Source organism: Limulus polyphemus, unplaced genomic scaffold, assembly GCF_000517525.1.
Source record: "Limulus polyphemus unplaced genomic scaffold, Limulus_polyphemus-2.1.2 Scaffold1667, whole genome shotgun sequence".
Taxonomy (NCBI): Eukaryota; Metazoa; Arthropoda; class Merostomata; order Xiphosura; family Limulidae; genus Limulus; species Limulus polyphemus.
In genome coordinates, this window is record NW_013667277.1 from 85,350 (window position 1) to 110,208 (window position 24,859).

At 31.1% G+C, this 24,859-nt stretch overlaps 1 protein-coding gene across 2 annotated transcripts in view; it reads left to right on the forward strand.

Moving 5' to 3' along the window:
- Nucleotides 1-24,859, forward strand: part of LOC106464496 — a 61,822-nt gene that overhangs the window by 28,878 nt on the left and 8,085 nt on the right. For both annotated transcript variants that reach the window (XM_013924642.2, XM_022392225.1), the window contains exons 2-6: nucleotides 8,109-8,314; nucleotides 15,083-15,218; nucleotides 21,154-21,287; nucleotides 21,539-21,752; nucleotides 24,538-24,665. In XM_013924642.2, the coding sequence (XP_013780096.2) occupies nucleotides 8,109-8,314; nucleotides 15,083-15,218; nucleotides 21,154-21,287; nucleotides 21,539-21,752; nucleotides 24,538-24,665 (818 nt within the window). The remainder of the gene's footprint in view (nucleotides 1-8,108; nucleotides 8,315-15,082; nucleotides 15,219-21,153; nucleotides 21,288-21,538; nucleotides 21,753-24,537; nucleotides 24,666-24,859) is intronic.

A 24,859-nucleotide genomic window follows, 5' to 3' on the forward strand; every position in this document is an offset into this window, starting at 1 on the left:
CTCACTATATGATAAAATACAAACACTACAAAATCTTGCATTAAGAATAGCTTACAGATTACCCATTTACACACCATTAGTATACCTAAACTTAGTTAATTCGATTCCACCCATTTAGGAAATAATACTAAAATTAGCATCAAACTTTTTCAAGAAATCTGTTAAACGTAATCCTTTAACCGATGAATTTCCAAAATTATCAGTTACCCCAGAAACTTGGAGCACCCTTATTTTTCTTATGAATTTAATAAAAACAGAGATAAATTGTTATAACCTATATATGTTTTAGTCCCCTAGATCAGGCACTATCCGGATAGAATAATTCGGCGTCCGGGTAGTCAAAGTGGATTTTACTCGGGTACTCATGTTTTCCTCCAACATCAAAATTCTGGGTATTAGGATTTTTAGATCCACACCCAGAATTGTGCTTTTTAAAAGTGAAATTGTTGTAACCGCCCAAACCAAACCAAGTCAAATAATCGTAGCATTACTTTGATCCAAGCTATTCAAGTCCTCCTAACCACATTTAAATTCTTCTTGAAAATCTTTCTTTCTTTTTTTCGCGACCCATCTAGTGCATGAGTGGGGGGAAGAGATAATTGTTTCTGAACACTTCCGATAGCTTTTGGCCCTGGATCGAAATTGATTATTTAAAGTTAATTTGACTTAGGGTTAAAAGTTTTTAAATCGAAATACCTGCCATGGTAACCTAAACAAACTGTATATCGTCTTCAGCCATGAATAAGAGTCAAGCCAATTGACATTTGTACATTTAAATCTCGACAATTTCATTTGGATATTTATGCTCTGGAATTTCCCTACCAACATGATATTCAGTCACGTAACACATGATTTTGATATGATCTGTAACTAAAATAAGATCGGAACAAAAGCTCGTAATGCAAAATGTAACAGAATATAACATTATTCTAGCGCTAGATGTTCCACTTGAAACTCTCAGTCTCTTATTATGGAAAGAGCTTTAATTGCACTTACCTTGACGAGTTATTTTTATCGTCATTACTCAAATTATTTACAGATGTCTAACAGCAAGGAGATCAGTCACTGAATAAAATAAATGTTTCCAATGTGTAGCAATAACTTTCGATTTCGATATCGACTTTCTTAATTATTGTGTGACTTTGATATATTTTATTATAGGTTTCTTTGTCTCTGAAATTTTCGAAAAGCTACACGAAGAGTTAGCTACTTACAAATAGCCGTCCCTTATTTTTAACTGATAGACTAGAAGGCAGACAACTAGTTAACAGCACCCAACGCTACCTCTTGGGCTGGTCTTGTCTGAGCGAAAAGAGGGATTTGATCGTTAATTACATAGATGCAACGTGCCACGAACCTATAACCCTCATCTTCACAATCAGAAAACGCTAACTACTAGGAACGCCCAACTTAAACTTTAATATCCTTAAACTTGTCGTTTTTATAGAAATAAATTTAAGTTCAACTCTTTGATTAGGATTTCTTTCTTCGTTTTGTCTTAACGTAAAAGTACGGGATATGCCATCTTTGCTGTGTCCATGTGATTGAACCATGAACATTGGCGTTATAAACCCTCCAGACTACTACTGGGCCATCTGATAACTTTAATAAGATAGAGGTAAGAAAAGAAGGCGATATAACACAAGTTAGATTCACAACGAGGATTTTTTCGGAGAAAGGGAGGAGACAGCTTTCACGTCGGAGAAAAACAACTTCAGAATCTATTGTAGAATATGTTGAATAAATCTTAAAGGCTGAAGTTAGTAGTCATGCTGTTAGATCGACCTTTTAACCTACAGGAATAAAACTATCTAATTCATGTGCTGTCTCTGAACGTTTCTTTCAATATATATCAATATTAATGTTTTAGAATTTTAATTTCCTAATGAAACGCCTTAACTTTATTATTCCTTGAATGGTGAGAAATAGTATATCTGATGTAACGGTGTTGATTTTTTTTTAAGTCAATAAGAATGTTATACATTTTTGAAGATAATCTGTTTTTCTGATAACACAACTCCGCTTCTTTGTAGAGATTAGGTGAAAGTTCCTTCAGGTCTAAAAATTCTTACTTCTTAAGGGAGAAAGAAGGGCGAGAGGAAGTATGATTGTAAACAAAATGAAAACATGAGGATCTTGAATTTATCAGAATCGTAAATAGATAGTTAAATTTATTATGTTCTTATGTACAGTTTCCAAGTACGAATGTAATCTGCAAAACTTACAGTAGTTTTCTGGAACAGAGAAATAATTTTTTCCAAAGGCAAGTTAACAGGATTCGGTTAATATTTTAATTTTGAGTTTGCTTACTGATTAGGTATTATTTCATTACAAGTTATAGCTTTCACAATATGGAATATTGTTTTCTAGAAGAGTGTGGCGGATTTATTATTATATATTCATTTTAATATCGATGTTTGTTTAAATCAAATTTATATTTAGAAATGTACATAACTTATACTGTTAATTATGTATTGCGAAACTCCCGCCTATTCTCTAAAGTTGTAGAAGATTCTTGAGTGTAAGAATTAACAATATATGTGTGTACGTAAACGCTAGCGTTAGCGTTAGAAATGTTACATTAACTGAAATTTCGAAAAACTCTCCACACGCCTATAAATATAACCAACGCGAAGCGCCAAAAACAGTATCTATTATTGGTTTGCTATATACTACTGACTGCTGACCAAAATATGTGTTTGTGATAGTTAAAGTCTGGACGTATTGGACCAAGTTATATGCTTTCCATGTTTAAAGGAGATCGTCACAAAAATAAAGGGATTGTTCGCACTTGTAATATTTGAAAAAAGAAGAAGAAAGAAACATAGAAAATATAATATGTCTCCCGCCCTAATAGGGAGCTCCCCAGTGGCACAGCGGTATGTCTACGGACTTACAGTGCTAGAATCCGGGTTTCGATACCCGTGGTGGGCAGAGCACAGATAGCCCATTGTGTAGCTTTGTGCTTAATTACAAACAAACAACCAAAACTTAATGGAGAAACATAAAAATATAATTTAAAAAAAGAGGAAGGAAACAGTTTTAAATTTGGGAATGATAAGAAAATAACGTTCTGTATAACTAAATTATTGTTCATTTATAATGGGTGTTTTAATAATTTTAAATGATATTCATATTGTAATCTTATCACGTGCCTTACATTAATCAAAAATAATCAATATAAATTCAGAATTTATCATTTTATATCATACTCTAAGTAAAATTAAAACAATTAGAAACTATGTTACATTGAAAGGCAGAATGAAGGCAGAGTTCAGATGAAACAAAAAAAAATACTATTGAAAAGAAAATTAGGCAGACAAATAATAAATAGTGACAAAGTTATGAATAAAAACGTTTATTTTTTCTGATTGAATTTTATTTTGTATTTCGTTATTTATTAATTTGTCGTTTAATTTTACTGTTTAATGATTTTTACTTCAATAGCCCAAGTTTTGTGAATACAGTTTGAAAACGTTGAATATAAATATGTATATTTAGTAATCAATCTCATAACTTTCTTGTGAAAATGTTAAGGTTGCTTAAAATGGAATTTTCAATAGGTTTCAAATTCAGTCACCTTAGTTAAATCAAAGTTTAGTAAATAGGTATAAAACGTATCAATAGCACAATCCGAATATATTAACATTATTTCATTTCATTTTTATTTCACATCATTCTGTATTTTTAATTCCATATTAAACTTTTCCAGAACTAACACTAACAAAAAACAAAAACATTTAGTGTTATAACAAGTTCAAATAATTCTTCCTGAACAAATTAAATTTCACCTTCAGTTGAAAGTTATGAATATAACTTAATTAATTTAGTTTATGTGTAAGCAAATTTAACTTAAAGCACATGAGAGTGTCAATTCAGTCAAAAGTAACTGAACTCTCTTCACAACTAAATCAACAGTTTTTTCGAGTAGGCCTAGAGATAGCATAATTTACAAGCTGAGAATGAAAAGTAGATTAAAATGCTGGTTAAGACATTTAAAGTAAATATGACAAGTAGATTAAAATGCAAGTTAAGACATTTAAAGTAAATATGGCAAGTAGATTAAAATGCTGGTTAAGACATTTAAAGTAAATATGACAAGTAGATTAAAATGCTGGTTAAGACATTTAAAGTAAATATAATGTAAACTGAAGTATCTAAATGAAATAAAACCAAAATCATTCCGTTATGTTTTATCTCTAGTTATGAATACAGTAGATTTAATATTCATTTCATTGAATACGTTTTATGTATGATCAGCAAGACGACATAATCTAGAAGGTTTTCCCTTTTTACATCTGACATTTTTGCTGTGATTATTATGCTATGTCGACGTTTCAGGCTGAATAAGGAACACGTAAGTGTCCCGAAACGACAAGATATTTGATAATAAAAACCCTTTACACATTACATATATTATAGATATCCACGTATAGTGCGAAATAAATATTTTGGCCTGATGTACTAGGAAAAATTAATATGCTCAGAACAATTTTAAATGCTGATCGGCCTTTATGTAGCGAGTGTTGTACTGTTATGATGATTAATAAATGTACGTGCGAATTTGAGTGAATACAGTTGTTAACTAATTAACCGTATTACTTAACAAACAAACAAAGTCCGCAATTTGTCGGTTGTTATACAATTCCTTGTGCATAAAGCATAGCAGAATGATTAGGATTGAACGTTACTGTGAATGTATTGTAGCATAGAATAATGAAATCATCTTGCGACACAGCGCAAAAAGCTCCCAAAAATCGGAAAAAAATGTGTCCCATTATATTTTGACTGATCATTATTAGCAAATATCAGCATATCAACCTTGCAATTATTTTGTTGACAAAACGATCCCGATATACATGTATGACTTGAAGCCTAAAAGATGACCCCAGGAATCAACAGCTAGTTTTTTATTTTTTTAATAATAAATATGTATTTTAAACTAAATTGTCTTCGTTGTAGATGTTATTTTTTCTTGCACTGTTTCGTTTGACGAGATTGGCCCAGCATGATCAGGTGGTTAGGGTCCTCGACTCCCAATCTGAGAGTTCGAATCTCCGTCCCACCAAATATGTTCGCCCTTTCAGCCTTGGGGCATAATAATGTGACGGTCAATAAGTTGGCGATGGGTGGTGATGACTAGCTGCCTTCCCTTTAATTTTTCACTACTAAATTAGAAACGGCTAGGCGCAGATAGCCCTTGTGTAACTTTGCGCGAACTTCAAAACAAATTGACGAGATTATTCATTTCAGTAACAGTGAGAGCAGTTGGACAGATTTTACCGTTAAAATGTTTTCGTATTATATCATCTAATCGAAAAAGCATTAGTTTAGTTTATTGCGTAATGTAATTACTGTGTGTTCGTATTTATACACATGTAACTAAATATTATCTGACTCTAACGTTATTTGCAGCAGATCTATTTATAACGTAATTTAATCATTAGGCCTAAATTAAACGTAACATAAGGCTTACCACTTCTTCGCCACTTGAAAAATACCGGAAGAATACTGTTCACTTCATATTTGAGTTCAAAACTTTCTGCCATAATATGTACACTATACGCGGGTATATACGGTACATTTAATAAATTTGATCAGATAAGCCTTATTTGTTTTCTGGAAAACAAACGCTGTTTGGTAAGATAATAAGCATTCTATAATCTCATGTTTTACTATCCTTTTTAGTAATTTGTCAGTATAATTAATTTAAGCAATATGTCAGTAACTTATAAAATCTTAATTTGGTTTACCTAGTTTTTAACATCGATACATTATTAATTTTATCGTCTTCTGTAAATAACTGTTTTATAAAAATAGAAACTTTAATAATTTAAAAAATTCCCTAAGTTGATTTATTGGTAAAAATAAGATTTTCTCCTTATCACGTCTTTTTCATTTATTTGATATATATACAGTGGAAGGTTCCTTTTTTGTTGTTTATCTAGATATTTGCATAATTTACCGTCTTCTCTTTTTCAGTAACGATTATTTTATTAACCTCGTCTTTCCATTGTACAATTTTAAATATGAAGTCTCCGTTTTTATTTAATTTAGTTTCAGTTTCGGTTCTAGCTTAATTGAGTTTTTGAGTCCATCAACGAATTTCCATTTTGGATGAATTTTTTTATTTGTATTTTCTGCGCTATATCTAAATTAATTAAATTTCTAACATAAAACTAAATATTACGATAAAGGTTTTAGTTTTTTTATGAATGTCTTTTGTACAATATTACTTTTCATAATATCTGAATATAAGATTGCTTTATATCAAAGTGTTATAAAAGCGTACTCAGTTACTAGTTCAGGACTTGCAATAAAATCCTTTACTTGGATTTGTGTTACGATTCGTAATCTGGGATCTTACTAACAATGTTGGTTGATCAACTTTATGTGAATTAAATTATTATCCTAATCATCATACATGATTAATTTGTTTTATCATAACTGGTAGCGCTTTCGAACTGGATAATATCTGGTTCACGTTTTGAAGGCGGTAACAGAAATCTAGTAAACGCTTCATAACAGCAATTTTCAACACTATCATCTCTTCATTATTTCAGTGAATGTTCCAAACTTCACAGTATAATTTCAATGGTACAATCACAATTGTACGTAATAACTTTAACGTTAGGGTTTTATCGCTCTAAGAAATTTTATATAAGGAAAAAACCTAGGATTTATTTGATTGTCTGTTAGTTACAGCAACAAAAATAATTTCAGTTAATTTTATAATTCAATGATTTTTAAGTAATTTCCTATAAAACATCCTTTAAAATTATATATAGTATGATGAATCAATCGGAAGTTGTAATTTTTAGTGTTTTAAAGAATCATGCTCAATTGCAGAGATTGTTTCACACGTTTACTATTTTCAATTTAGTAGAATTTATTATTTATATTTCACAAAGTTCTTTGACTTGCCTCATTTGTCAAGTGACAGTTAGGTGTTTGGGGGTCTGTTTATTTTGGAATTTTCGTACAAAGCTACACAAAATCGTCCCAGTTTTGGACTAATAGACTAGAAGGAAGACAGCTAGTCAACGACACTTATTTCCAGCTCCTGAGCAACTCTTATAGTGCACCCACGACCCCAAAGTTTGAAATCGGGTTTATGCATTATTCATTAATATCGTGAATCTAATTATAAATGTACTGGACCTAAGGACTATAGTATTGTATAGTATGTTTATTGCATTTGCATGTTGGGTTTTATGTGGTCTACGATCCTCGAAATTCTCAAAATAACATCTGTTTACAAGCAAGCTCTCCATTTTTCAAAGTTTTATTTTCAAAAAAATAACTTTACTGTGTATTTGTATATTGTCTGTGTTTTGTTTTCTTCTAATATACGTGAAAATGTTTAACGTATAAATAAGAATATGCCTAAAAAGTGTTGCGTATTATCCAACCTCTTTTCATAACGTCACACAGTTACTTAGTAGGCCTAACCTTAGTAGGCCTAACCTCTAAGAATGTTCTCAAAGCAGTAAAATCAAGTGTATTGGATGATTATCTTTGGGTTTTTCTTACGTAAGGTAAAATATCTTAGATAATAAAGAATCAACTGGCAGATCTAAATAAAAAACTGTTTATAGTTTTCAATATTACGTGTCAATGTTTCCTTTATTATCTTTTATTGAAGTTTTTTTTCTCGCGTGTTGCGGATCAATATTTATTTAAAAATAACTTAGCAATTCGTTTCTCTCCCTACGAAATGAATGTCACTTTTCTGTGAACTACTTTCATCAGTTGACGTAATTTAGACTTTCAAACTTTACAGTATTCTTTTCAAAGATAGTTTACAAATATGTATTTTACAATTTTTTTTTGCTTTTGCCTCCTTCCATATATGTGTAATCATACCAAAGAATCAGAAAAATTACATACAAATTTATTATTCTCTAGTACTGTGTTATTTTTACTGGTTTATAAATCTACCTGATTATAAATAGCGCCTGTGTGAAAAACCATTTTTGAATTAGAATTTGAAGCAATTCCTGATTTGTGACTTATCTTCACATGCCTTTTTTATATATAATTAGTTTCTTTGTTTTTCTGAGTTAATATTGCTGAAATTGAACATAATCTTATTTTTTTTACTAAAGTGACCACAACACTACGGCTCTTAGATGTACAGGTTCCAACAGCAGTCAACAGTGATGACCCCGTATGGTTAAATTGTACATATGATTTAGAATCTGATGAGTTATACTCTGTGAAATGGTACAAAAATAACGTTGAGTTCTACCGCTATTTGCCAAGTGATGATCCTCCAGCACAGAAGTACAAGTTATTAGGTGTCTATGTAGATGTAAGTAAAATATTTTCTATTTTTCTTTTACATTTCTTTTTTTTACGTTAGAAATAAAACTGTTATATTTTGTAGTTATTTCGCGATACTATGAAATGGTCATATCGGTATGACAGAGCTTTCACTGCTAAGATAAAATTTATTCTATTATACTGTTGCACTCATTTAGTTCTTGTCTAATAATTGGAACAAGTTACCAACTGAACATAATAAATGTACTCTTTCTTGAGAATGACACTTCTTCTAATTACCGAAAATAACCAGATAACGCTTAATAATCTCATATGAACTAAATTATAGCTATACATTAAAACTTAACTTTCTGATAGGTGTCATTTTCTCTATTTGTTGTCCTGATGAAATTAATTTACTAGAATTAAAATTTACGTGTTCATAGTAAATTCACATATACATCATACCATATCTAGCACGAAATAACAAACTATTTAAGAAACATCCCCTAATTTACAATGTAAAGCTAAACGAATAATATTACAAACATCCACTAACTTACAATGTAAAGCTAAACGAATAACATTACAAACATCCATTAACTTACAATGTAAAGCTAAACGAATAACATTACAATATTCACTAATTCACAATGTAAAATTAAAAGAATAACATTACAAACACCCACTAACTTACAATGTAAAGCTAAACGAATAATATTACAAACATCCATTAACTTACAATGTAAAGCTAAACGAATAACATTACAATATCCACTAATTCACAATGTAAAATTAAAAGAATAACATTACAAACACCCACTAAGTTACAATGTAAAGCTAAACGAATAACATTACAAACACCCACTAACTTACAATGTAAAGCTAAACGAATAATATTATAAAGAACGTTATCTTTGCTATGATTTTTATTAGTTTAACGTTTTGACGTAAAGTCGGCTAGGATATAAAAAGATAAAAATGAACCATACATACCACTGACCATGAATACAAGCACATAAGTTAACTAAAGGTTAATGAGATTATCAACATTCAACCGGCACAATTAAGTTTAATTCTCAAGTTTCCTCATTTAGCATTTTGCAGGGGAGTCCATTACTAGGAGAAATGTTTATAATAATGTAGACACTAGTAATCATAATTTTTATTTTTAAAGTAATTAAAAGTAAATTATCTCATAACTGTTTGTCACATTAGGGGCTTATGAGTCATAGAGTTAGAATATGTAGCAGACATAGAAGTAAACTTTAAAAAGTAGTTATTTAAAAATAATCAAACTGTTCTTTTTAAGACGATCTATTTCGGTATCAATAGAAAAAATAATCTTAGATTTGTTTCATGGAGAATACAAAAACTAGATTTTTGTTGCTATTTCAGTTTAAAAACCTGTTATTTGATATGTTGTGGAAATCGTAGGTAATTCGTTGTCATTGTTAGCAGCTTACACGATAATCTCAGTCTAATTACAATTAGTTACTGAATTTCTTATTACTGTTAGATACTTATTACCACCTAACTCACCCTATGTTTCGGCTGCTAATCTACTTTTCTCATCAAATAAGATTTGAAAACGATTGCATACAATATATGCTGTGATGCGGTCCTAGGTCTTGAACGATTGTGTACAATATGATCTAGGCTGTGGTCCTTAGTCTTGAACGATTGTATACCATAATAGGGGCTAAGATGTGGTCCTTGGTCATGTTAGAAAAGTAAATGTGCTATCTATTCGTTCACTCCATCCCCAGCCCCTCTCCGTCCCTTGAGACTATGATTGTAGGGTGTTTTCTAGAGAGTTATCCAGATGCTACTGACTTCTATGCAAGGTTATTTAAGTGTATTACAGAAGTATCCAGATTCTACTGACTTCAATGCTAGGTCATTTAAGTATATTACAGAGGAATCCAGATTCTACTTACTTCTATGCTAGGTCATTTAAGTATATTACAGAGGTATCCAAATTCTACTGACTTCTATGCTAGGTTATTTAAGTATATTACATAGGTATCCAGATTCTATTGACTTCTATGCTAGGTTATGTAAGTATATTACCAACGAGTCAGATGTATAAGACTTATCTTTTTGCATTCGAGGATCATAAACATTATTTTATTCCAATTCCGTTTTTTAAACGATGGTCTACTTATTGCAGATAGTACGGTATTACTGACATATATGTTTGGCGTTATCCTGAACTCTGATTTGCATTGACAGTTCTATTTCTAATGCTGTAGAGTCCACATTCAAAAGGGATATTTATAATGGTATTTTTGTTTCCCATTAAACTCTTAGGTGCAATCGTCTTGTTTTAGCTTCTCATTACTATTCTGATTTTATACCGTAGGCTGGTAGGTCTTTTATTATAGATGGATAGTGCCTGGTAGGTCTTTAATGATAGAAGGATAGTGACTGGTAAGTCTTTTAATACTGATGGATAGTGACTAGTATATCTTTGAATTTTTTTATAGAGCAAATGCTTTTAGCATAGTGAAATATGGTTATGTGTTAATAGTTTCTTCCTATTTATTCTTATCGTTTGTCTACTATATTAGTTCTTTATTATGTGTTTAGGGTATCGATTGTGGAGGAGGGTCGTTGTAAGGTGTTTCTCATTCTTCTCAGTTGAGAGGAAAGTAATTTAACCCTTATACAACTAACATAGAAGTCTGCAAATCATGAATACCACTTTTATAAGCATTCAAATAGTTAGTTAAATCATATCCTATCAAGGTCAAAGTCCGAACAAATGACTATCACACCTTCCTTTCTCACACCATACTAAAAAACCTATCAGCAAATACAGTCCTTCTCGAGACTCTCCTGAAGACGGCAGCAGATTAGCAGCCGAAATATATCGACTATACACTAATTTGTAAGTAGAATGTAATAGCATAATTGAAAATTGTGACTAATTAGTAATTGAACTATGGTGATCGTATGCGCTAATAATCATGGAAATAAGTATTATTAGACATTCTGAACTTATATTAATTCAGTTTTTGGTGTTTATTTTACACCATATGCATATAAATTCATAAATATTTATGAAATTGTCTTAGTGGAACAAAATAAGGAGATAATTAGCACCATTTGTAATTACACTATTTATGTTACTGAGTTTACATAATATCTTCGATTGTCTGTATATCGGCTTATAAGCTGTAAATTAAAATAATATTAAAGGAAATCCAAAGCTTTTGGTATTTAAATGTTATACTGTGCACATATTTATAGAAATCTGATAAACTTTAATTAGATAGATGTGTTTCGATTTTGCACTTGGCATTATTAATACCATCATTGTTGTTGTTGTTATTTATGAAAAGGAAAGTAACCATAATAATTTCTTTAACAATTTGACTGATGGTTAAGGAGCTCGACTAATGTGCAAGTCGCGAGTTCGAATCTTGTCACCAAACGTGCTCGCCTCCTTAGCCGTGGGAGCGTTATAATATGACGATAAATCCCACTTTTCGGTGATAAAAGAGTGGCCTTAAAGTTGGCAGTTCGTGGTTTTGACTAGCTGATTTCTCGGTAGTCCAGCACAGAAAGCTTATATAAGTTCAGAGTAAGAGTTATTTACATAATAAAGATTTTTTGTGATAATAAGCCTTTTCGCGGTGACTACATGGACAATTTAAGGGCTTATAACACTAAAATGGCGGCTCATTCCCTGTGAGAAAAACAGCAACACATAAAGTGAAGGAGTTACGACAGCGTTGCAGAAAATATTGGAATAAATAAATCTTTCAAAGTCTAAAGGATAACTATAAACAGAAATACTTAGTTCTTCACTTTATAAGCAACACCATATATATATATATTAGTATATTAGTTATTATTTATGCTCGTGTAGATACATGTGTATTTATAGAATGCATACTTTTACGTAGTATATTTTTCTTATCTCGCAAATTGGTCTATAAAATTAAGAGTTGTATAAATCATTTATCTAAATTAATAGATAAATAAATAAGTTATTAGCTTTCAAGTGCAATTAAATGAGTGTGAAACTTTCGAAAGGAACTAATTGCTAAGAATTAAATAATCTCAGAAATTTGACATCTTGAATATCAATATAATAAGCAATTGTTTTGAAAGGTTTTATGACCTCTGAGTGTTGTTATTTTTAGTTTTAAACTTTTCTTCGGTGTTGAGCAGAATTTTACTTAATGGGCTACCAGTTCTGTGCCCATCGCGGGCATCTAAACCCGAGTTTTGGCATTATAAGCTCTCAGAGCCTTTCATTTCAGTTATTAGCTGGGGGCCATAGGGTGGAAACATGTATCATTTAATGCCATATTTTAAGTTGAAACAGATATAACTGTAATGTTTACTTTGGATAAAAACGTGAATAAAAATGTAAAAGCTTGTACATTCTACCACTTTAAAATTGACGTAAGCCAGCCAAAAAAGTTTACGTTTTATTTCAATTTAAACAATGTGTTTAGTTTTGGTTATAAGTTGTTTATAATCGCTTACCTTTTCAATAATTGGTCTAAGATTGATCATAAAGTCACGTTAAATCTATCTAGATAGTTTCAAACTGGGCACCCCCTTGGCTCATCAATAAGTTTTAAGATATATCAACGAAACCATTGCCGTTTTAGAAGATATAATAATTCACAAATATCATTATTTGCTATCTTTATATGACGTAAAACACCTACCTATCAATATCATTATAATCAGGGTTACATGCACAACACGAAATGTCTCGATAATCCCATTTTCCGATATATATTATAAAATGCCTACTTTAGAAACTATATTTCAAGGTTCGTATATATATAACTCAAATAAGTGAGCTCGATTTAGGGATAGTTTTCTCGTTAGGTCATCGATATCTCTCGAAGTTTATAACTTCTGAGTTAGACTTACCACAAGCTTATAATAATCAATTTGTTATGTACTATGATACTAAAAATAACAATTCATGAGACTTACAAACCTAATATGTCTTGCTATCAAAGAAAGCCTTAAAAAGAATCATGAAATAAACAACTTGTATTTGTAATGAATGCCCAAAATACTTAACAGGTGTACCATTTAATCACAAGTTGTATCTATATCAAACAGTTGTATCTATATCAAACAGTTGTATCTATATCGTGCCCATTTAATCACAAGTACGCCATCAAACAGTTGTATCTATATCAAACAGTTGTATCTATATCGTGCCCATTTAATCACAAGTACGCCATCAAACAGTTGTATCTATATCGTGCCCATTTAATCACAAGTACGCCATCAGACAGTTGTAACTATATCAAACAGTTGTATCTATATCAAACAGTTGTATCTATATCGTGCCGATTTAATCACAAGTACGCCATCAAACAGTTGTATCTATATCAAACAGTTGTATCTATATCGTGCCGATTTAATCACAAGTACGCCATCAAACAGTTGTATCTATATTGTGCCCATTTAATCGTCGAAACAAGTGTGTCTTTTCTTTAACGAGAAGAACATTTTTTATTTTCTCGGCTACAATTTGTTACACTTTTTTTTTAGTTTTCTATCAGATATGAATATCACTTTCACACAATATACAAATCGAACATAATAAGCTATGATGAGTGTAAGTCTAATGGACTTTTAATGTAAGAACTAGAACTCCATCTTTAAACACGGTAGAAATCTTAGTAAAAGTAAAAATTTTCACTTTTTTAATAATAATATAAGAAGTAAACAAACAGAATGGCCATTCATTTTTCCTACAGTTTTGATCTTGACTAGCGGTTATCAAAATATTTTGCCTACGTTATTTAAAAACTAAAACAATATTACAAATATTTTGTCATATATTAATGCTTAGAAAAACACATGTGAAGTCATTTTTATTTTATTTAGTGTTATGGGTGAAAGGCTTCATAATTCACTAAAGTAAGAAACGTGAAAACATGTGGTGTATAACGTTTAAGTTGGCAAAATATGGTCCTTTTCAGGGTAATAAGTGTAATAATATATCACAATGAGAAACTTTTCATCACTTGCTTAGAGTGACATAATAGACAAAGTCCGAACAGATTAGTTGCGCAAGTTTGAAATAAGAATTACATATTCATTAGTTAATTTACATCTTAGAAATCTGAGACGCATAGTTAAAAGACAATTTACATAAAACACTTGAAACAATGTAATATAAAAATACATCCAGAGAGTTGATATTTGATTTATAAATAACATCTTTTTTAAATCACACTCGCTTTTATTTTGTCCTGTGAGATAATTTTAAGGAAGTATAATTTTAAGATATACAATATTAGTTATATATCTTTATAGATATATGCATGGGTGTATTCGTATCTATACATCAATGAATTTTAAGTGCTTTGTTGCAAGTAGTTAAACCCGTCTTCACTTTATAGAAAGATAGTGTTAAGAGTGTTAGGCTAAATGTTAGCAATGTATTTATTATTCTATTAATTTTCTATATAATTAATGCATGTGTGCCTGATACGTACAAACTAAAGGGTGAAGAACAAATCAGGTCTCACGATTTTTGTGGATTGTGTTCTTTACTCTATGTTTAAAATATTGGAGATAGTTAGTAAATAGTCTTTAAAGATTTTAAATCCAGGACCATCAACAAAACATAGAGAAATTAATATTATGACTTCAAGGTTGTTTGCTTCAGGTTTCTATTGAATTTTTAACATAGTTTTACATATGGTATATGTCGTTTGCTTATGTGTACTTTGTTGTATAAATATTTGGTATAACTTTTTCAAAAGGGTATTTCAAATGGCGTCTATTCTCTGAATAGCTAATGATTCATTCATTTTATCAGCTGCTCCAGTCTAACCTGGGCCACGTGTTTCTGTCGCGTTCAGACTTGAATACGGATGGAACTTACCGATGTGAAGTTTCTGCTGAAGCACCCTCTTTCCAGACTGAACGAGCAGAAAGAGAACTAAGAGTTTATGGTAGGATTTTAATAAACTTTCTCATTCTGCTCTTTGTTAACAATACTATTAATAAATCATATTAGTCTATAAAATTAACAGCCAAATTGCGTACTTGTTTTTAAACCTTTTATTGACGGTGAGGTCCTTTATTGCATCATATTGAGTAATTTAATGTTTTTGCCTATTACAACAATCCGTCTTAAAAAATAAGTAAACGAATAGGGTGAAATCATTAATTTACTTGTAAAGCACTTAAGAATTAATTTCAGTTTAAATTTCTATTTGTTACTCCTATGTTATTACAGATCATATATATAACAAAGTCATGAACCCACAAGTAATTTGATCAGATATCTGTAAAAAAACTGTTGGGGTCCCCAGTTGAAACTCTTGGGTTAAACAGATTTCAGACATCTGTGTTGCAATCAGTTCTCTATAATTTCTTTTACGCTCTAGGTCGAAGCCTTTCAAAATGTCTATCAATGCATTGCTTTAAAAGCTCCAAGTAAGCAATTGAAACTGTGGGTATAAATAAAATGCAATCATATTAGAAATATCTGGAATTTACGATTTTTTTTCATAACATACTCAAATCAAAAGGAATAGTCATTCAAGCAATAAAATAATTACCTAAATTTTTAAACAACTGACTAGACTTTATGTTGTTTTTCAAACAGAATATGAATGAAAACTAAATGATAAATCACAAGTTCATTTTTTGCCTTCTGCAGACATATAGTCTGGACGCTAGCAAATGACACTCTTACTTCAAACAGGAAAAGGTGATTCATTTACGTACTTACAATGATAAGTGTTATCTTTACAATAATACCTTTTAACTTTAGCTATTCCTTTTTACTGTTACGAATTTTCTGTAATTTTACTTGCTCAAACTTTACGCCTTTTTTTAAAGAAAATACTCCCTGGAGTTGTAAAGCATAATATCTTCTTGAAATATTAGGTGAGTCTTTACAGCTTATTTCTGTCTTAAAAAAAAAGTCATAAATAACAGATCAACATTATCTTTCGCTTCATTAGGTCTTACTTTTCAAATAGTCAGATATTCAAATTTAAGAAAACGAGACTTCAATAAAGTAGTATCTTGTGGTCTGTGAGATCAGATAATGAAGTTACATTTCCCTGTTGTTGGGAAGAATAAAAATTATTTTTCTCTTGTCTACGCTAAACGTGCTTATGCGAAAAACAAAACTTACTTTACTAAAATATCTTTTTTTAAAGCGAAAAACAAATTGCATCTGAATAAAAATTGCTTGGTTTTAACATAACTCATCCAGGTTACTTACACAAATAAAACATTAGAATTCTTCATAAGCATTGCTACTATTTTTATCTGAAAAAGTGAATAATAATATACATATTTTAAAATATTGACATAATAGTGTTAAATAGTGAATATATATTTGATAGAATAGTTTACAACACATTGATAAACATTGAAAATGTAAGTTCTGTGTCTGTGTACAGAAAATGTTCGTGTAATTGAACGTAGTTGTATACACGAAAATTCTGATATGATCTATACAATATTCGACTCCCTTTCGAGGAATGAGTACCTACGTTTGAAGTTCCTGATCCTAAACATAGTCTTTCAAGCTCCGAGCTACAAAACACGTTGTACGTCAGTGTTTCCTGACAAAAAAAATATCGATAATTAATATAACAACCCGAACATTCAACAAGTACTATATCGACTGATAGAAAAATAAAAATGTTCGATTTTCCTCAACAGAGAGAGTTCCAGCCACAAGTCAAGAAGCTTTAGTGAAGCTTTTTCTAACAAATCGTACTTTGGTTGTTTGTAAACATAGAATCGATGTTACAGGTCACTAACGATGACAAGCAAAAATGTTTCTTTTATTAATTTATTGGGTTATTGGCTAAAAACAGAAAATTCAATAACTGTTGTCACAATTTTAATTTTTCTAGTAAAAAAAATAAAAATAGAAAAGAAATTAGAAAAATATCCCCTGTGCATCGGTTGTCCTGTCTAACAGCTTGGTACTGCAGGGAACATACTTTATCAGCACGCTGTTACAGACCCCGATACCCCTAAGGTTCAGGTATAGCTGTCTCTAATCTAGAATTACTGAACCAAAATCAGCCAACAGCACCCGCAACCATAGTGGCTTTGCTCCGTTCTAACTGAATAACAGAATTGCTTGTCATTTTTATAACAAACACACAGTTGAATGTGTGTAACTTGTTTAGCAGCATCATGTCTTGACCTCCAAACTCTTCTATTAGCAGCTTGGAACATTAACCTATAGGCCACGGTCCATCTTTTATAACAAACACACAGTTGAATGTGTGTAACTTGTTTAGCAGCATCATGTCTTGACCTCCAAACTCTTCTATTAGCAGCTTGAAACATTAACCTATAGGCCACGGTCCATCTTTTATAACAAACACACAGTTGAATGTGTGTAACTTGTTTAGCAGCACCATGTCTTGACCTCCAAACACTTCTATTAGCAGCTTGAAACATTAACCTATGTTTGAACCTTTTATAATAATAAAAGTTTTATACTCAATTCTAGCGCCAGTATAATGAAATATGTTTCGCAATTTTCTCACACAGTGGAATGGTGGGAAGGATGTTAGAGCAGTTTTTCAAGGCATGTTACAAAATATTAGTGTAGGCTGTTTTGCAATTTAAACGCTGTGGTTATGTTATTGTTTCGCCATAGGGTGTTTGACGTCATGTTTTGGCCGTTATTAAGGATTAACATTTTCTTGAACGTTTAGGAAATCATTTGAGCTATATAAAAAGTGAGTTAGGCTAAAGTAGACTGATTATTGATAACTGAGTTAATTGGTGAGATTATTAAGTTGATAGTTGATTACTGAGTTGGTACGAATAGTTGGCTATTTCGTCGTTACTCTCATCCGGTTAGTTACATCAGATCTGTGACTACTGAGTTTTGTCGAAGAAAAAAGAGATATGAGAAATTGCAATATGTACAACGGAAATTAGCAAGTAAGTGAAATTGTTGTATTAGCGTTAATTATGAATTTAGGCCTATCAGCTAAATTATAGAACTGTTAGTTGAGGAAATAAAATGTTTTGTTATCGTGAAGTGGACTGGACTTAATATTACTTTTACTAACTAATATAAAATAACTCGCCCTAAAATTAAATCCGCTAAACCAATATGGCCGTCTACGTTAGAAAATTAACCTGTTTTTTTTTGCCTGAAACTCCACAAAGTAATGTACAGAGAATTCGTTTGATATGCAACTTGAATAAACTGTTCTATGAATAATATGCCGTAAAAGTAATCCAATACAATGACGATCTTAAAGAAATTTAGCACACGCTGGAATGTTTTTTATCACAATTGTGAAGGAATCAATAAATAACCCTATGTTACTTAGTTATGTTTACTTTTGTTTTGACGTTCTGGATAAGTAATAGTTTATCAGTGACACGTTACGAAACAACGCTTAACAACAAAAGCAGTGCCTATTATATTTACTTGTTACTTGCTTCTTTAGGAAGTTAAAGATGTTACACGTTAAAAGTGGTATGAGTGTTCGTTATTCGTGTAAAGTACATAACATTGCCAAATTCGTAAACACGACTGTTAATTAAAGGAACTCGATCTCCCAAGTGTTTTCAGAAAAAAAAATGTTATTTGATCAATGATGAAATAGGAACGAGAAAAACATAAACATTTTGTATTCATTCCCATTTTTTACCCATGATGTTAGAATGTTGGGATTTTTGGTATTCTTTAATCAAAATGTGCTAATACTATATTATTAAGTTCGTTGTATGAAGGATTTACTTCTGTCATTCTCTTTCCCTCTTACACTACTTGAAGTTAATTCAGTTTGGAAAACTTTATATTTAAAAGCAACTTTTTTGAAAGTATCTATTTGGAAAATTACTCTTTAAACTATATTTGTTTCATAAGCTGCATTGATGAAATATTTTCAAAATATTTCTAAACAACATTTCAATTTAATTATTTAGAAAATGATAAAATCCATTATTTAAAAACAGCTTATAAGTTTTCATTACTCGTGATTCTGCTATAGTTTTCAATGTTATTCTCATTTATGAATTTCCAAATTTATACTGAAAAATGGACTTTCTTCTTTAGATTTGTTTAACTTAAGAAAAAAATTGACTTATGTCAGTGCAATTCAACAAGAATCATCTTTATGAAACAATTACCTATTTATATACACACAGGTATATTGTTCAATATTTAGTCTACTTCAACAAATGTAAAATAATTTTATTATTCCTGTGGAATATTTTGGAGTGTTTCTAAGAACAAAAAATATTGTTTTACCAATAGGAGGTAGACAGATACAAAAGACTTAAAATAAGTGGTACAAGATATCCGGAAAATGAAATGTGGCTGTCAATAAAATGGAACGAAATCTTCGAAAATATAGAGCACTTTAGAATAGCTGTCAGTTGCTTCTGATTCTTTAAAATGTTTCTAAGAAACCTTACCTACATTAGCCATTCATTTATACAGTAACGTTGTTATCAATGTCGTTTTAATGCAGACTTATATATAGATAAAAGTATTCATTTAATGTATGCGGATCACGGGAAAATTGGTGTTATGAGGACATGAAATACATTTCAACTTCTTTTATTGACAAACATAACTTACGTTCAAATTAATTGTCAATCCCCAAAACTACCATAGAATATGTACCACTCAGTTTTGTTACACTTTTTTCATATAGAGAAAGTGTTAGCTATGTGCATTCTAACGACACACTCATAGTGACGTAAAAAAAATTTTATGTTATATATACTGTATATATGTTTAGATTAGTTCTAAATTAACTTACAAGCTTAAAACGACAAGTTCTGAATGTAATCCTAAAACAAATCTGCATACATTTTAACGTCATAATTTTGAACATTCTAATCATATCGCTGTCAAGGCCTAATTCAGGCAGGCTTTTAAAACTACAAACTTTTTCAATATTCTATTTCTTAATTTATCTTGGAACTTTTTAGCATCATTATGATGTACAAGATGGAGAGAGAGTCCTTTACATTTTAACAGAGACATTTGATTTTAAATGCTGAATAGACCATCTGTAATGAAGAGAATATTATTGAAATGAGGTGTGAAATCTATTGGTCTTGTACAGGTTAAATTGTTGTTCCTTAAGTTATAGAAGCTGCTTTATTACAGTTACTTTGTATAATATTAATACGAAAAAGTAAAGTTAAGAAACAATTTCTTGCTAAATGAAACTGTATACATATAGCTGTTTAACGTCTACAAGATGTTTACAGTTAAGTCAGAAGTAGTAACCATAGCAGAGTCACGTCAAAAGTAAATTATTTTCGATAGCTCAAAAATCCCACGAAATCCTTCCGCATGGCGAAAATCATCCAGTAATCCAGTCTTGTTATATTCTATGTTCCTATATATTCTGCCTCTCTGTAAGAGCGTGCTTGTCACGCTCTGAGTCTGCAAGGAAATTGATTTTTGTAGACTACCTGTCTAAACATGTCAGAAAGGAATTGAGGGTTAGAAGCTGGCAGCTAGTGGGTGGTCCTAGAGTTAAATAACTAACTGGCCACACTTGAAGTTCACACTGGTTTACAGAATACAATACAAAACAGATTCACTATACTATTGTCTAATTCCTCTGATGGAGTGCTAAATAAACTACAAAATCCTTTTATGGAGCAAAAATAATTGGAGCTTTAGAAAACACCTACATAGAATTATTGGAATTTATTACATAGTTTCGAATAGACATAATAAAGATAATTAGTCTTAAAACAATAACTTCATTATTAGTACAGCTACTTTTTGTTGTTTTAGGTTTGGTTTTAAGAAAAATATCTGTTTTTACAATCGGGTGATTCTGTGTTTATAGAGTTTAAAAGAAAGATACAAAGTAAGACAGAATGTCATGTAATTTAATGTTTTCTATACTTTAGTGTTACCTAAAGGAGGGCCTAAAATAATAGGGGCCAAATCACAGTACTCAGCTGGGGACAAAGTTGATATCAAATGTTTAGCAGCACCTTCTAAACCTCCTGCAGTTATCAAATGGTCTGTTAACGATGACGAGGTAAGACGTAATGTTGATACATTACTTTAAAAACATGTGGCTTATTTAATATTGTATGTTAATCAGAAAACGATGTTACTGATTTTGGTACAAAAAAATAATTCCATGTGATCTAGTACATTTAGTTAATATAGTTTACAGCAATTTGCTTAAAATTGACCATATTAAATTAAATTTTCCTATAAAATCATGCTATGTTTTAAAATACATTGTTGTAAACTAATATATTCTTTTCTACAAAACTTATTTAGGCTCCAAAAGTATACCTTTATCAGTTGGAAAACATTCGACACAAAAATGGCTTACAAGCTTCCCAAAAGGGTTTACGTTTCACCGTACAACCCTCCCACGTCTTGGACGGAATCCTCAAACTACGATGCACGGCTGTCATTTCGCAAGCTTATTCTATGAGTAGCGAAGAAATCATTGTTGGAAACACTGTCCGGGCGTCTGGGTTGTATTCCTGTGAGTTATTGTTGCTTTTGTTCAAGTATATAGCTTATAATCCTGCTCTTCTGTCCCCATGTCTAGATCAAATTGTGTTCGTCTATCTTATTTGTATCCATTTCCAAACCTTTGTTCATGCTTTAGTTTCTCGCAGTTTCTTGATACAATTTCTGACCCTATTTTTATATTTCTGGTCGTCGTTTTATTGATGTACTTTCCAAGTATTTGCTAATGCTTCAGTTTATAACCCCAAACATCTCAAATGCTGTTATCGAAAACACTCTCAGTGTCTTTGGTGTAATTTTCTTCGCTCTTTGTTCCAAAGTACATGTATGTCTTAAACCGTGAATCACCTGTTATTACTGCAAAATTGTTTTACAAATCTAATTGTATATACAAAAAGTCCGAAAGGACTTTTTCACAGCTGCCAAAAAAGCAGCATTCAATATAGTTTGTACATAACATCTACAGCAAAAGTAACTTTGAAATACACAAATATAGAAATTACTACCACATTATCTATAAATGTCGTAATTAAAATCTACGGTTTCACACATCAACATTAATACACATGATTAAATTGTGTGGCATTTCTTCTCCTGAAACGATTTACCTTCAAAGTTATCTTCTGTATATCGAGATGCACTGTTATTATATAAATATAATTCTTGTATCGTTCTTAACTTTGGATGTATTGTGTTTTCAAAACATTATTTTCATTGTACATAATTTATTTTAATCCTTTATTCCTTTAAGTGTTTATTATTTATCATTTACATGCATCATATATTCATTAATGATACAGATCTGATAAAAAGCAGTTGTTGGAACATTGCCTGAAACTGAATTTTTTAAAGTGATAAAAGACCAACAGCAAAAGGATTTTTCAAAACAATTGTTAATATTTGTAATACGGAATTATAGAAATGATCACCGTATTATCTATAAGTGTCGTAATTAAAATTTCCGTTTTAACTCACCAATTTTAATAACAATGAATGATGTGTTACATTCGTTTCTATTCTCCTAATTTACTCAAGCATTATAACATCTGAAAGTGAAGTGACTGTTTCGCATGTATTTGCATTTTGCTCATTATGGGGTCCAGATTGTTACCTCGATGCAGTTGCTAGCGCGATCAATACCCTAAGGCGACGCCAAGAACTTCTACACAGTATTCGTGGAAACAAGCTCTCAATGAGCTACATGGTATATATATATATATGATTATACAAAAGGAACATTTATAAAGAAATAGAGCAACAAAAACTAAAGATCTAAGTGAAATAAACCAGAAAATTTGGACTTTTAAAATTCCTTTCGAAAGATACATTTTAAAAAGAGACTCTAGTTAACTGATTAGGTATAGGTTATTAGTTCAAAATGTGTTTAGATAGATTTTTTTTACCTTATGATTTGTAGAATGTCCCTTTATGTGGAATAAAGGCTCCGCCATCTTTACATTTCTTTGTGGGATTATTAAGGATCAAGTAGTCCTCCTTAAGAATGTGTGCCTTTTTATATCCTATAGAAAAACTTGAATGCTTTTTCATAAGAAAAAAATCTGTAAAACATATAGTGTTTTGAATCTGAAAAAAATAAAGATTGTTACTCTCTGTTCACGCTCTTTAGCAATTATTTTGCAATATCAAATTACAAATAAACGGTATTGATTATAGAATAATACTTCCCGATTTTAGTTTTGTAGCTGAAACTGACGTGTTGATTATAGTTGTGCTTTTAGAAGTTTTGACTAAGTGTAAACACTTTCCATAATCGCGAGCTTCTAAGGTTTTCTATCGAGAAGAGCAATTTAAGCATTAAGTAGGAAAATTAATTTTACGTTAAGTAGCCATTTATCTGCTACGGTCGCTTAGTTTATTTCTTCAAAGTTAAACCACATTAATATGTATTAATGTGTATTTCAGATTTTTTTTTCACCGAGGGTAAAATTGAAAAGATAATCTGTGACGTAGAAGCCTAATGCATTCCTTGATTGGCCGTATCCTCTGCTGTGGACTGCACTTTCGCCTATGGCCCGGCATGGCCAGGTGGTTAGGGCGCTCGACTTGCAATCTGTGGGTCGCGGGTTCAAATCCCCGTCACACCAAATATGCTCGCCCTTTCAGCCGTGGGGGCGTTATAATGTGACGGTCAATCCCCCTATTCGTTGGTAAAAGAGTAGCCCCAGAGTTGGCGGTGGATGGTGATGACTAGCTGTTTTCCATCTAGTCTTACACTGCTAAATTAGGGACTGCTATCGCACATAGCCGTCGTGTAGCTTTGCGCGAAATCCATAAAAAAACAAACAAACTATCGCCTATTGCAGGATTATCAGCACAGCTTGGGTCACCAAACCAAAGAAATACAGTTAGCCCTGTTATAATGGTGATGTCTATATGATACTTATGGAGTTTTTGAATCCTTTTAAATCACCATACAGTAAACTAAATTACTTTAGGTGTATGAATAATGTTAGAACATTGCGCCTAATTCATTACACGATATTATACAGTGAACCAACTGTTCAATGATTTTATATATATATATGTTACAGATTTCTTTTCTTTTTCACATGAGGTGTATTTTTGTCTCATACTGTAATTTTCATTCCACATGATACAAGTCGTTATCATTCTTTATTTTTTTAGCTTTTAATTTATTCATTACATGCATTGTATATATTCATTAAGGAGACAGAACTGACAAAATGCAGTCTGGAACACTGTCTGAAAGATACATTTTTATGAGATAATTTATGCTCTGTAATTTTTTTTCTAAAGTATTTATTTGTTTTCTGTAGCCGCTGATGGTCCTACAATTGACGGAGGTCTTTCCAAGTACCAAGTTGGTGATTTGGTAAATGTTAACTGCTCTTCGAACAAATATAGAAAACCTGCGACACTCACTTGGTTTATCAACGACAAAAAGGTTGTTTAGTAGTCATTTCTAGAATAGTTCCAGTTGTTTAGTAATCATTTCTAGAGTAGTATCCGTTGTTTAATAGTCATTCCTGGAGTTGTATCCGTTGTCTAATAGTCATTCTTAGAGTAGTGTCGGTTGTTTAGTAGTCATTACTAGAATAGTACCATTTGTTTGGTAGTCATTCCTAGAGTAGTACCGGT